The 15,107-nt window shown below is 39.8% G+C and overlaps 1 protein-coding gene across 2 annotated transcripts; it reads left to right on the top strand.

Moving 5' to 3' along the window:
- Positions 1-1,191: 1,191 nt before the first annotated feature.
- Positions 1,192-14,852, top strand: LOC118120478 (alpha-1,6-mannosylglycoprotein 6-beta-N-acetylglucosaminyltransferase A). 2 transcript variants are annotated; one of them, XM_035175458.2, is made up of 19 exons: positions 1,192-1,330; positions 1,554-1,648; positions 2,429-2,514; positions 2,671-2,733; positions 3,151-3,363; positions 4,756-4,817; positions 5,072-5,161; positions 5,278-5,343; positions 5,981-6,157; positions 6,520-6,689; positions 6,912-7,040; positions 9,091-9,224; positions 9,822-9,955; positions 10,321-10,464; positions 12,192-12,338; positions 12,495-12,608; positions 12,706-12,780; positions 12,872-13,029; positions 13,509-14,852. In XM_035175458.2, exons 3-19 carry the CDS (start codon positions 2,451-2,453, stop codon positions 13,705-13,707), a joined length of 2,139 nt encoding a protein of 712 aa, XP_035031349.1. In that variant the 5' UTR covers positions 1,192-1,330; positions 1,554-1,648; positions 2,429-2,450; the 3' UTR covers positions 13,708-14,852. The 2 variants fall into 2 exon arrangements, with proteins under 2 accessions (XP_035031349.1, XP_035031347.1); XM_035175456.2 differs by having other exon boundaries at positions 2,424-2,514.
- The last annotated feature ends 255 nt before the right edge of the window (positions 14,853-15,107 follow it).

Genomic DNA, 15,107 nt, shown 5'->3' with positions numbered 1-15,107 from the left:
TTTGCAACATCAACACGCCCACTCGCTCGCTGTAAATCCCACAGAGGATCTCCTGCTGTTTTCTCACACGGGCTCATTCAGACATTATCCGGGGTTTGTACTCGGGAAGCAGGCAGGAGAAACTCCAGAGAAGGTCCCGAGCCTCTCACTGGGACATATGCACTTTCACATACAGCCCGTTCAGTGCATGTCTTAAAGAAGTGTGTCTGTCTTGCTGGGTATGTCTCTTCCAGCCTCCAAGTTGACAACTCCTCTGTTACCTGGAAAGCAGGTTTACCCTGAACCTCCTCCTACCAAGTTTCCTTTCCAGTTTTACTTCTTCCTGTACTTTAATCGGTTTTTTTTCCCATGAAGTTTTTAAAGTTATTTGTCACCTGTTATCACACTTCCTGAAATGTCTTTCCTTATCAGAAAATGAAATCTGGCTGCAGTGATTGCCTCTGTAGAGAGAGTAACCCTTTTTTGTTGTTGCCTTTATTAGGGGCCTGTATGTGAATACTATTTTAAGAAACAGAACATATAGAAGAGAGGGGCGGCTGTGCCTGAGGGGTAGAGCGGTCGTCCTCCAATCAGAAGGTCGGCGGTTCGATCCCAGTCTTCCCCATCTGCTTGCTGAAGTGTCCCTGAACCCTGAACCTGCTCCTCATAGAAAAAAGTGCTGCCCATGAATGCACTGTATGAATGGGAATGGCAAACTGTACCGTACTGTAAAACACTTTGAGTGGTAATCAATAAGCACTATATTATATAGACCATATATCCTTTAACTTTACTGCTCACTCTGTTATTCTATTGCTAGAGTTCTTTCTCTACCCAGTTTGTTTGTTCAGTTAAAGTTCAGTAGACACATTTAATGAATTTAAATCTCATTATACCAGCAATGGTGTCCAAGCCTGAGTCAAAACTCTTTGACATTTACTTGTAAAAAAAAAAGACTTTCAATGTGAACATTTGAAATAATTGCCAAACATGCCAGCCATGACAACTGATCCTGCTGCGGCTCTATGCGTGAAAATAGATTTTTAAATACACACTTTCAGATGAATGTACAGTACATGGGCTTGTCCGGTAATGAATGATGAATAACAAATGAGCGAACAAAGCTATCTATCATGCAGGTATGTGGCCCAACAAGTTGGCAAACTGGTTTTTTCATGGGCTGTTCAAATGAAATAGTCAGTTTCAGTGGTTGTCGCGTGAACAGGTTCATTCCACCTGACAGATCCTGTCAATGCACAGACAGGAGTTTTATATTTCTAAAAGAAATTGTATTTTAGTTTTAAGTCCTGTTCACTCAGTTGGATTGGAAGGATTGGCCAACACTCTAAAGGTAAGGGTGACTATTCTGTGTTTGCTGAGTTGAGTTTAGCTCTATTTGATACTTGAAAAGCAATGTGACGGAGTCAGGAAGAAACACAGAAAGCAAACGCACCAAGTCTGTCAGTGCTATTTGCCATCATCACATCACAGCTTTATGTTTCTTCAATATCTTTAACATTCGTATTGTGATCTTAAATCGCTCAATTTGTTTTTGACTGTCACACGTCATCCAGACATGAAAACCCTGAAGTTCCGCCTGCGGAGGACCACATGTGTGCTGCTGGGCTTCACTATCATCTGGTGTCTGAGTTGGCTTTATTTCCTCCCGGTGTGTGTCTTCATTCATCCACCTACATTTAAGTGGCCTCTAAAGCAACATATTGTTTAACAAATCCTGAGCTAATCATCTAATCTAAGATCTAACCTTGGATCTAAGAATCCTAGACCCTGAGCTACTTTTAAGCAGTGTAACTGGTAAATAACCTGACTCTTTGTACTGCACAGCCACTGAAATGTACTGATAAAATGAACAATGCTTCAGGTAAAGAAGCAGCTGATTCAATCCAGAACACTACTCTGATTTGTTTTCAGTCGTTTTTACACCTGAAAGTCAGGACCATGGTCCAAACCAAGGTTCAGGTCTTTGTTACATTTGATCCAGTTAGTTTTGGTTTCCCATTGCATTTCAGTGAGTGGACTAAAGAATTTTGTATGACATCATATGTCATGTGGGGATCACCGTACGTTAACTGCGTCTACCTTGACATTGTTCTGTTTGTAGATGAGCGAGAGACTAACATATTGTCAATTCTGCTATTTTATTCACTAACTTCTTAAATAATCTCACTCTGTTAGTCTCGCTCCCAGTATAAAATCATTGTGGTATTACTACCAGCTAAATTTAACTCCTGATCCAAGGCACCTTTCACACCTTACTTTGGTTCAGACTAAACTGAAAAGACTGAAGGTCACGACCAAACACTGTGGATGGGAAAGTGCAATAATAGCTTAATTTGCTCCCATTCAGAATGGACAAAAGTTTTTTGTGTTCCAACCACTTTGCTTTGTGTCGCCGTGCTGTGTCTCTTCTGAAATGGTTTCAGAACAGTTCTGACCAGGATGACATTGAGATGCTCGGTAACAACAAACTGAAGAGGCATGACAAAGTGTGGATGGAAAAATGCAGGACTGAAGGTGAGAAATAAAAACAAGAAGCAATGAATATATAAATAAATAAAATATATTTATAGGAATATGTTGTAATAGACTTAATTTCTCTAAATTCTTCCTGCTCCGCTCTGTCTACTCTCTCCATTTGTACACTTCCACTTCCCCACTCCTGTCTCTTAGGCATGAAGAGATTTGTCAAGTTTGTGGATGATCTCCTGGACATTTTGGAATCCTCAAATTATTGTAAGCACACATTTAATATCATAGTTGTTAATATGTATTATTATATTCAATTAAAATGGGAATTTCCCCAACCTCACTGACCAACCACATGAATTTCCCATATGGTTTAATGTGTGGAGCCAATATAACTTCAGATGTGAAACCAATGGGATTAGATGGGATCCAATAGGATTAGGAAACAAGTTGGTTTTACATTTATTCCATATGTGATTTTAAAATGTTTTCAGATGTAAAATCCATATGCTTGTACTGTAGAGGCAGAGCATATCTATTAACTCAATACTCTTTGAATAGTGATTGTACACAGCGGTCGACTGGCTCCACTGTCCTTTTCAGATGCAAGCTTCTTGAAAATGCTATTTTCAAATCAGATGGAATGGATTTTGAAATTAACAACCTGAACTCTCCCCGTCTCAGCCTCTCCTTCACCTCCTTCAAGGGACTACAAAGAAGAGCTGCAGGTAGTCCAGCTCAAAATGAAGGAAGAGAGAGAAAGGGGGAAAATGAAGGATGAGGTGATCAAGCAGCTGCATTCTGATAAACTGCAGCTGCAGCAGCAAGTGGCTCACTTGAAGGAACTCCAGAAGCTGCAGGTGGAGAAGGAAGAGAACAAAGACAGCCAAACCACTGGTAAAATTACCTTTGATCAAATTAAGAGCAGGACACTAACTATATTCACACCTTGTCTGTTTTTAACAGTGAAAAACTCTGTCAGATCAGTACAGAAGAAAGCAATTACATTTAATCAGCATGTGCGAACGCCGTTTCATAGACAAGAAAGGAAATGTTCACAAAAAATGATTCAATGACTTCAATGTATGGCACCATAGATCCCTTCAGTGTCTGTTGCACACCAGTGGTAAATGATGGGGACTATTTTCAGCCGGGGACTTATACATTATCACATTCCAATAACTGTTTTAATAAACACTGACGTAACTGATTTTAATGTTACTGTAGACAATGGTGTGAAGCTACTGTGAAATCAACAAGGCAAGTTTATTTGTGTAGCACATTTCAACAACAAGGCAATTCAAAGTGCTTTATGTAAAATATTAAGCATCGTGACAAATTATAAAAGCAACATAAGACAATACCTAAAAGTAGCATTTTAAAAATAAATAATAAAGTTAAAAAGTAGTTGACTACAGAATTAAAAAAATATCTATATAAAATAAGAACTAAAAAGGATAAGCATACCGTCAGCAGTTGCTTAGCAACAAGCAGCAAGGTTTGGGTAATATATTAACAATTAAAATACTGTTAAAAATGTTTTTGACTATAGGTCCCAGCCCTGTCATGGTTTCAAAATCGACTAAATCAAAATACATTATGAACTTAAATCCCACCACACTGTACAGTTGTTTATAATTCTGCAGTGTAGAGTAAGAATTGATTGTTTGCTGCAGAGCCAACTCACATGCGATGCTCAAAGGTTTATAGACACAGAGAAACATGAAGAGATTCTTATTTTCCTTCGTTTATTTATTTATTTCATTGCTGGAAGGAACTTTAGCAACTGACTCACTGAAGGAAACTACTCATTAATCCTCCCATGTGCCTTCAGGAGATTTTAAAGAATTATTAAAGACAGAATCGATACACACCACAAGTTGGCTGAATCGCTGTCAATGAGGAGTAGATAAAAAACAAAAACAATACTGCCTTAAGCAGCAGGTGAAAACCCGAGGGCTTCACCCTTGAATGTTAATGAAGACTTTTAATGACCTAATGTGGTTTTGTTACATTTGCATTATAGTGGCATTATTTCCCACTTCAGGTCAGCTCATGTTTATTTATGCAGAATGGAAATGAAAGAAAATGATCTACTCCAGTTCTTTTTTCTAATAATATCACCAATTAAAATGAGCATGAAATGACTAATTAAAATGCATACATCGATCATCAGGAGTCTGTACTTCTATCTTCTACCATTTTACTGTTATTATATCTTAATGCATAGAGCATTAATTAGAATAAAAACTGCATTGTTTGTGTTTCACTTTCACGATCGAACGAAAGAGGATGGAAACTGCCCACTGCCACCGACGGATGGATTCCCACAGTGTGAGGGAAAATTGAAGGTAAAACAAATCACAGAAATAGCGATACAATAAGTTTCATGTTGCATGTTGTCGGAACAAATCAGAGTTTCTCAACATAGTTGGAATGTGATATGAGGTAGAGCAGCATTCTTCAACAGTAGCTCATCAGGGATTTATTGTGAAGCTGTTCTTGCTTTAACAGCCTGTTTTGTTTTGAACATTTTGACCTGGTGCTGTTCTGCTCGTCACTATATTGACATTCTTGTGGCCCCTGTGGTTTGCTGTTGCTCCAGTGGATGAAGGAGATGTGGAAGACTGATCCCTGTTATGGCAGTTATGGCGTCAACGGGTCCCTGTGCTCCATCATCATTTACCTCAGCGAGGTACCCGAGTGGTTTCAATTTCACATAGCACTTCCTCAGCAACACTGTCACGTATAATGTTTGTGTTTATGCTTTGGTCTAACTGGCCCTCGCTTCCTCTCTGTGTTGTGTTGAAGATTGAATCGTGGTGCCCTGTGCTTCCAGGTCGATCTTCCTCTTCAGCTCAAGCAGAAAAGTCTGAGGTAAAGACGAGGACAAACAATCCAAGACGGCATGTTATTTGTGTGTATGCGAAGCGTTATTTTTTTCCGTGTTTTTATGCCTGTAGCTTTTACCTCATTTTCTATACAAGCTAACACACCCACAACAAAGGCGGGACAATTTCACTTGTCACCACAACACCTGCCATTTTATTGGTTGGGGAATTTTGACCCCAAAAATCCAAGCGCAGAAGAAGAGCTTAGAAGACATTTCAAGAGTGGAGAGAAGCACAAGGAGAAGAGCTGAAGCTGCTGTGCACTGTTCAAGAAACAAATATATCAAGCGCCCTGCAGCTTGTGCACAAGCAGAGCAAATCTAAACAAAAGCAGGGGCTGGTTGAGGGTTTTGAGTGAGACCATTACAAAATCTGAAAAATTTTTAGTTGCCTGAATAAATACTACATATTCAAGCACTGTCAATGGCCTTCAAGGTGAAGGAGATTTTAATCCTTCATACTGAATTCCCGTCGGGCTGCTGAGTGGAAAGTGACTCAAATTCACACATATTGACACATATTATTTTAACTTATTCAACTTAATAAAACTCAATATTTAGAATTTATTTATCAGCACTAAAGTTCAACAAAGCAGTGAATTTGTGTTTTGTTGATTTTTGCAGGAAGAGTCTGACCAGGCTGTGGTACGGACCAGTCTGGAGGGTCTGTACCCATCTCTGAAAAACAGAGTCCAGTTCCGATGGATTCACCAAAGAATTCAAAGTATGGATGAGATTTGGGTCGAGGCCGGACGCTCTCTCTCAGCCAAATACAACCTCACAGAGCGAAAAGCCAAACACGTAATGTGTACCTCCCCATTGATCCTGTGGACGACTGTTTGCTAAGCTCTGCTCTACTTAGTCCGTGTTGCTACGGCACTCTTACGTTCCAGATATGCAGTTTACCATGATAATGGTGGCAGATTTTCCACTTGAAATTCCTAGCAATTTTTCAGTGGGTTTTCAGTTTGATACGGAAGCAAACAAAAGACTGAAAATCAGCTCTTCGTCATCAGGGTCTGACAAACGTCTAATCAGTAGGGATTACATACAGGCCATTGACGACGCTCAACAGCTGGGGCCTAGCCCATAGCCCTATAGACATGAATCAACAGAGAATGATAATGACTGGATTCTGCCAAACGACTTCTTCCTCTCCCCAGATCCTGGTGCATCCTGGAGCACTGACGAACGAATCGGGTTTTAGAATAGCAGACAGGGCCTTCAGTGGCGGGCCCCTTGGGGAACTGGTCCAGTGGAGTGACCTCATCTCCACACTTCACATCCTCGGTCACCACCTTCACTTTTCTGCCTCTATACCTGATCTCAACAAGTGAGTACTTCTGCACACAAGAGGAGCCGTTTGTTGCAGACTGCTGTCCATCAGGATGCTGTTGTAAAAGTAAACTAGTGGGGGAGGACAAAATTAGATTTAAACAAGAGGTTATGGATGAAAAAATAACGCTGTAGTATTTTTAAAGTTATAATCTGCTCGTTAATTTTCCCTTGACTGTTTCTGTGTATTCATTCTATATTTGTTTCTCTGTCTCTTTAGTTTTCTTGGCATTAATAAAGAGGGTTGCCCCTCTCGTCAGTCAAAACCAAACACAAAGCTGATCTATACGGACATCATTGGCCTCAGACAGTTTCAGAAAGTACTTCAGAAATCCTGGATCAAATACAAGTGAGTATCATTATCTTATCAGTCGGATGTGCTTGTGAATAATGTGAGATTGATTGAGACAATGTGTCACCTCCCCCTCCTCCTCCAATATTAAAGAGAACCTGTGGTAGCCCTCAGTTGTCATAAAAACTCAAAAGGTTTTTAGTTTGGACGATTGTTAAAATCGTCATGGCAGCCTCCGCAGACAAGACCCGAGGTAAATGTAAAGTATTTAAATATAAAGTATTTAAATATAAAGGGTCCATTCTAGTGTAAAGAAAACAACAATTTGTACAATTTCAGCCTCAGATTTTTAGATCACAAATTCCTGCTGCCAGTGACTCATATATCAACAGTACTCTGTTCCATAGACCTCATGTTGTATGAATACACATTGAAACGGAGTCAGTGTTTGGCTCAACCACCAAACGCAGTCAATTTTTAGAGGAATAGAACAATACACTTACTATGAAGCTAAACCGCAGAGTTTTCTTGGCCCCTCTGGTTGTCAGGACGGCTTCAATGCACCTCGCCATTGATTCTACAACTCTGTACGCTGCTGGAGGAATAAACATCATTCTTTCAAAAACACTGGATAGTGCATTCTGAAGCTGTATACTTAGGTGCTGTGTAGTATCCATGGAGCCTTCACTGTGGCCTGATCCACTTTCCTGGAAAAAACTATAATTTGTAGTGACGCAAACTGCAACAATTGTGTTATTCTTGTCCATGACTCTAAGTGGCCAAAAGGCAACAACGGGTGCCAGATTCTTTTTGTTAACTTGCCAGATTTGAACCGTTTTTCACATAATTTCTTTCACAGCGTAGATGTTCATTTGGGTTGAGATCAGATGAGTGTGGAGGCCTGATGATTCATATCGTTTTTATAATCACACATTCATGGATCCCCTCACACCCCTGAGGGGACATAGTTATTATGGAGACCAGTTTCATTTTGATAAAAAACGTTTTACGATAAAGGTGATCACTCACCCAAATCATACCTTTGGAAGGAGATCACTGAACACACTTCACTGCCACCTGAGTTTGGGAGAGAACTATTAGTTTGAAGAGAAAATTGTGCAGATTGGATTTGCTTGGAGTGTATGGAAACTATAGCGGTACATTATAGATTCCCATACTGCTTGTGCTGGCAGTCAACCTTCAATTAAATAACTGTATGTCCATGTAATCTTAAGTCTCATGCATGAACATTTCTGTAAATTGAATGGAATGATGTGTGGGTTGGGAACAGCATGCGGCTGCACCTCAACACTCTCATACTTTGATGTATGAATGAATGTTCTTTTCAGTGTGAAATTCAGCTGCACACACTGAAGCATTCACATCGTACTACACAATGGCGAAAGATGTGGTTGTTTCCAGTAACGCAGTACACGGTACTGTTGACTGAGTGGCTCCAGTTAACCCTTACATACTGTTACATACCTTCAAAGTACAATTTTGACCCGGGCCAAGAATTCCCTCATAAGTCTCTATACCGAATTTTGAAGTACAGATCTATTTAAAATGTATAAATAGTCTATCTCTCATTAATAAATGGATCATTAATCCTTTATTAATCTTTCAGAGAGCAGGGAGAGTGTATTTTTTAGGTTTTACACCGTTTTGCTTCCTCATCTTACCTTTATAATCTCATTTCTGGTTTGAGTTTGAAAGAACATGACCGATCTGATCACATCCAACGTTTCTGTGAAGAATTGAAAACTTGGCTGTGAGGCAGAACACTGTGACTCTACATAACTGAGGCTCTCGTGGTCGAGTGGGAGCAAATCCCAGCAGCTGGTTTGTAAAAGCCTTTGATTGCAGCATATTAATGCGAATGCTTTTGAAACGCTATGTTCAACAATAATCAGATGTGATGTCCAGGCGTCCGCTTGCTGAGGTTGGGTTTTCAATGCGCCCACATCACTGGCCATCTTTTATTTCATTGTAGCGGATGCGTTTTGATAATGGAGCTACAGGTTGTGTTATTAAAAAAAAGTACATGTTATTTCCCATTAATTGCTGTAAGTGTATTATAAGTGTGATGTGTTTGTGTGTCCACCAGATGCATGATGCGTCTGTTGGACTCGTTTGGCACTGAACCAGACTTCAATCATGCAGTTTGGGCCCAGAAGCAGAAGCTTAAAAATCCCTACGGTGGCTTCAGCCTGACCCCAGCGCAGTTCTACACCATGTTCCGTACGTCTTTCTTTTACAGCATTTCATTGTGTGTTTTATATCGCAGACTGTATATAAAGATGGATGATGTGTCTCCACTTCCTCTTACTATCCAGAAATGAAGCTAAAATAGCCTGGATACCGACGCGGCCATCTTGCGCGTTTGGGGCCAGAATCTGCACAGTAGCAATTGAGGGATGGAGCTGCAGTAGCAAGCTCCCGTTTATACACGCTCTCGACCAATCACGAGTCAGTCTCAGCTGTCAATCATGACGTTTTACTGCGTTATTATAGCATCAAAGAACTAATTAAAACCCAGTTCACTGAAAAATTACCCTTTGAACATATATACATGAAATCACAGAAAACATGTTCAAGAGAAAGTAATTTGACGTGTACTTTGACTTTTTAGTTTGGTCCATGTCCCATCCATCAACCTGGAGGAGGTGGGGTTTATGAACTATGCTTCAATCAGCCACTAGGTGGCAATCAAGATGCTTTGGCTTCACTTTAGGGGAGCATTCATGTCGTCCATCTTTATATACAGTCTATGGTTTATGCATGTTGCTTGATCTGAGATTCTATTATTATTATTAATAATATTATTATCGTACGCAGCTCATACACCAGACAACACCTTCCTGGGCTTCGTGGTGCAGCACCAGATGAGCTCTGAATTCACTGAGCAGCTGCGGTCGACCGAGAGGAGAAACCAGGCTCTTGTGTATGGAAAGAGAGGCCTCTTCTGGGAGGTAACAACAAGCAAGCACTGTGGTCACCGAGAAAAAACTATTTGTCATACTTCTTTAAAGTATCCTATGAAAAGTGTATTCCTTCAGGCAGAAAATATGGCGGAAGTATGCAAAAAGGAGAAGGCCCTCTTTAAGTTTCAGTTACTGTTACATTCCTTTAAAATACTTTTGTCTCCCCATTTCCCCGTTTGCATGTTTACTTGTTTGTGAATACAGTCTTTGGGTGTTTATATTATTAAGTGTTCAGAATTCAGACAACACCATTAAATATACGCACAAGGGAGAGGTGTAATATATGTGACGTCCACTGATTCTTTTTCTTCTCCAGTGATTCACTCTTGTTCTCCTCTGCTGTCCCGCCGCAGGGAAAAGAGGCTTATCTGGACATTATCCACAAGCACTTGGAGATCCACGGGACGGTCGAAAACCGCACTAAGATCCCGAGCTATGTGAAAAACCACGGCATCGTGAACGGGACTGAGGTGCAGACCCTGCTGAGACAGAGCAAGGTAAAGGCAGAGAGAGGCGAAAGGGGTCAATTAACCACGTCACAGTCAATTCACATGTTCCACATATCGCTCTTGGATTTACTCTTGTGTATTGTTGACTTAGGCTCCACTTCCTCATGCTAAATCTTTTCTTATATTTCTTTTCTCTTATATAAATCCACTATGTTAAAAAGCATTGCTTTTCTCTCTGCCCCAACCTGGGCCTGCACATTTGATGTAGGCGACAAAGTAAAGACATGACCACAAAGCATGACCTTAACACTTAGCTATTAATAAGAGGAAGTCTTCAACATTCTTCTGAAACCAAGTGATCTTTCCTCTGAGATAACCTTTACCAGGGATTTACATTATAAGAGAACCAGAAAAGGGGCAATTTGTAAGGTGGCTCTACCACACAATACTGAACTAACACTTTAAAAGACACTGTTCTGTGCAGGGAATTCATTCATTTAATTATTGGCCATTGTTTATCAGGAAAAAGTCATGACAATGTGAAGTACTTTCCTGACATTATACGGATTTTATACATTTAATGTGGATAATTAGTTGTGTATATTAAGTTTGTAGTATTCAATTACAGTCGAGGAAGTTGTTTATTGGTTTGTCAGCAAGAGTTTGCCAAAACGACTGAACAGATTTTCATGAAACTTGGTTGAAGGATGGAACACAGGCCAAGAAACAGCTAATTAAATGTTGGTGTGGATCCAGAAAAAAGGGCAGATTTCTCTTTTACATTGCAAATCGTTTCTTTTGACATTTTCACAAATTTCCTTGGGAATAATTAATGGATTTTCATTATTACATATTTTTTTGAATAAGGCCTTGGTGGAGGCATGTGCTTTACTGCTGTATTTACTCTACTGTGCAAAGATTTCTAGGACGAAAAGTAAAGTAGCTAAGTTTCAGAAAAAAAGCCATGAATTATTTTTGATAATTACCGAATTTTATACACAACTAGTTGATTAGTCAAACTATGATCTGGTGTTAGGAGCCTTTGGCTTTAAAACAGCTCCCCACTCACGCCTGCACACCGTTCTTCAAGATATTTGGAAGGTGGGTGGAGTGTCCTCGGTGTATCAGGTCTGTTTAATCCCACACTGACTCCATTATGGTGAGATCAGATCTCTGTGGGGACCAGTCTATCTGCTGCTACTTGTTCATTTTGTTATTGATCGAAAGTTGTTTGAAACTCGGGCTGAATGTTTTAGGTGGTTGCTGCGGAATAACTTGGGGACCAGCATCTGCATGAAGACTGATCATCTTATGTGCCTACAATGTTTGCACAGTACTATATGTTGTTATATGTGGAAACAGGGATTTCCAGCAACACAAGCAGATCTTTGCTTTGAAGGATTAAATAGCTATTTGCACTGCTCATCAATATAACATATTCTGTTTATACATCAGTGTACAGTAAGCAGCATTGGATGTTTCTTCATACGTCCACAATGTGGAATAACTAGAAAAAAATGCTGTTATTCATCACGTCATGTTTGAAAATAATTAGATCATAATAGAAATGAGTTTGATGGGTCAGTTTTAAACCCTGATAACCCTCCTGTGTATAAAAGCAGGAACTGTAGGAGCAGTCATTTCTTGTGCTGGTGTTGGCTGGCACCTTGTGGTGACAATAGACAAGTGCATGCGCTTATCATACATACTATAAATATAATAGATGTTGTATACATGTGTTAATAACAGTTTTTTTTTTTATCTGTGGTCTTTAGGTTTTTGTGGGGCTGTCTTTCCCATATGAAGGCCCCGCCCCTCTGGAAGCCTTAGCCAATGGCTGTGCTTTCCTGAACCCGAGGTTGCACCCCCCGCTGAGCAGCTTGAACTCAGAGTTCTTCAAAGGAAAGCCCAACATCAGAGAGGTCCGTGTTCATGTTCCAAGCTGAGACACTTCCTATGATATATTATTTAACGATATTAAAGCATTTTACCTTCGTGGAGTCAAACCTCAGTGAAATGAACCAGTTATTTTTTTACCAGGAAGTTGTTTTCTGACAGTTGATCTGTTTGTGTTGTAGGTGACATCGCAGAATCCTTATGTTGAGGCCATAGGAGAGCCATACGTATGGACGGTGGACATGTTCAATGAGACGGAAGTAGAGAAAGCTCTCACTGCGATTCTCAATCAAAGTGTACGATTATTACTTGTTTCTCAAACAGCAACGTTTCTCCACCATCACACTGAAGTGAAGCTATTTGCATCTTAAACATTCCACTTCCACATTTCAGATTGAGCCCTACCTTCCCTATGAGTTCACGTGTGAAGGGATGCTCCAGAGGCTCAGCGTCCTGATTGAAAAACAGGTTGGAGCCTGTCTGTGTAATTGCCAAAACGATAGAGAGGAAATAGATTTATGATTAGAAAAAGATAGATGGATATATTTTTTTGCTTTAGGACTTCTGCTCCAGTGCAGGGAGGTGGCCCCCACTGAGCGCGCTCCAGGTTGTGAAGGCGGAGCCGGGCGTTTCCTGTAAACAGACGTGTCAGAGGGTGGGGCGGATCTGTGAACCTGCGTTTTTCCCGCAACTCAACAGTGTAAAAGATCTTGCCGAGTAAGCTAACACACACACACACACACACAAACAGATTTCTAAGTTACCATTAAACAACTTTTAGGAATGACAATAGATCGGATATAGTAAAACTGATCGTATGAGTCAAATCCGACCTTTTCTTACGTCTTTTATGCAGAATTCCCACAATATATATACACATTATTCAGTTGCAAATGATATAGCTCAAGACGTGGTGGTCAGCATAAATATTCTGCCTTCAAGTCAAACGTTACCGTCACACAAGTCTTTTCATTGTCTTCCACTGTCTTTTGTCGCTGCCTTTTCACTCCTGATGTGACCTTTTGCAAATATATAAAATAAATATCAGGTACACTAGAAATAGAGGAAAGAGTAACTGAGAGATCACAAGACAAAAAAACAGTCAAGTGCTTTTGACCCTTTCCATTGAAATTACAATCTTAATCTTTATAACTTCGTTTCTAGCTGTTGATTATTGCTTCTTTTGGTTTTTCCAGACATGGTGTAGATTGTCAAACATCAGAAGTGTCCAACAGTAGCCTGGTGTTTCCTGCCTACAACGGTACCAAACACTGTCTGTTCCAGTCGGACCCCCTGCTCTTCAGCTGTGTGAGATCCAACCAGTCCCTGATTCGCATCTGCCCCTGTAGAGACTACATTAAAGACCAGATAGCCTTGTGCAAGGCATGTGTCTAACAGCTGGTTGTCAGTCGCACATTGACGTTCACACATACAGCGCCACCGGAGAAACTCTGCAGGATCTCGTTCCTCTAATCAGACACATATTAGTGTTAATGATGACACTCACACTGCACGTGCTCAGGTCGATCCTCGCCCCACCAGGAAGTCACAGGACACTTCAACATCTGTCAGTATTTCTATCTTTGTCATGTGTATAGCTACAATCTCCTGTCATGGCTGATAGCGTGCTAAGGAAGTTAAGCAGCCATATACAACAAAGAATACACAATTTTTAAATGAATTTATACCAAAATTGTTTTTTTTATATGCTGCTTTTTATATGGTATGAACCGAACAGAATGCAATGTCCTCCTGCAGAATTGTTTGGAGGTTCACATTCACTTCGAGTGTGACAAAAAAAAAATCAGTGTTTTTAACTGTTGCAGTTTTGTACAATAAATATATATGTTATATAAATATGTTTAATCCAAGTCTGCTGCATTTATAAAATTTGTCACTCTTCTTATCTCCGACTGAAATATACAGATATAATCTGTAAGTTCTGCAATTCAAGGCATATTCTATGCATAAAAATACAATACTCAAATATCAGACATGTTAATGGGACTGATATTTATGAGTGTGTGCAATACACAGATCCAAATACAAATCTGGGTCTAGTGAATTTAAATGTGGGACGGAAATCTTTATGTGATACTTGAAATACTATTGAATAGTGTGCATACAAGTTATACCTGTTTTATAATTCTTTTCCTTAACTACACGTCAGATAATTGATTCCATGACTTCTAAGCTAGTGATGGGATTGATGCTCAATGTGCTTGTTCTCAGTGTTGATTGCTACATGTCACCCAGTTTTATAATATACGTCCCCACTTCCCTTTGAAGGTTGACCTTCCATGACAAACACACAATGACTCAACAGCATTGATGAATAAGCAGGATAAAACTTTATTAATCAATAAAACTTCGCTCTTTGACAAAGAAATATCATTCATTTAAATAAATAAATGGTGTTTACATCATCTGTAATACCACTGATATCATTACTGTACAAACAGATAAATAATGACTCTGTTACATAGTCAGCCTCGTTGTCACTTCAGTTACATGTATGTGTGTTGTATGTGTGTGTGGCTGCAATGCTTTCGTAACCACTGTAGCTGTAAGGGATTTTAAAAGCCCATGCAAAGCCTATAGTAACAGAGAAGTGGTTTCGGTATTGCTATCATAATTGAATTTTATTAAATGAAGTGAAATGAACGGTTTGATGTTGATGCCTTTTCTGGTGCAATAATGATAATCAGTTCATTCATCGATACGATTACAATTTACACAAACGTCAGCGGAGCGGACGTGTGGTTTCAGGGATTTGGCACAGGTCACTCAGCTGC

Source organism: Hippoglossus stenolepis, chromosome 13, assembly GCF_022539355.2.
Source record: "Hippoglossus stenolepis isolate QCI-W04-F060 chromosome 13, HSTE1.2, whole genome shotgun sequence".
Lineage (NCBI taxonomy): Eukaryota > Metazoa > Chordata > Actinopteri > Pleuronectiformes > Pleuronectidae > Hippoglossus > Hippoglossus stenolepis.
The sequence above is the reverse complement of the archived record's forward strand: the minus strand, read 5'-3'. Positions and strand labels throughout refer to the sequence as shown.

Bases quoted from the DNA above. Each gene is read 5' to 3' on its own strand.
- LOC118120478 (XM_035175456.2), top strand. From the start codon at position 1,556: ATGAAAACCCTGAAGTTCCGCCTGCGGAGGACCACATGTGTGCTGCTG. The intron at 3,364-4,755 runs GTAAAATTACCT...ATCGAACGAAAG, and splicing joins CAAAGACAGCCAAACCACTG to AGGATGGAAACTGCCCACTG. The intron at 10,465-12,191 runs GTAAAGGCAGAG...TGTGGTCTTTAG, and splicing joins CCCTGCTGAGACAGAGCAAG to GTTTTTGTGGGGCTGTCTTT.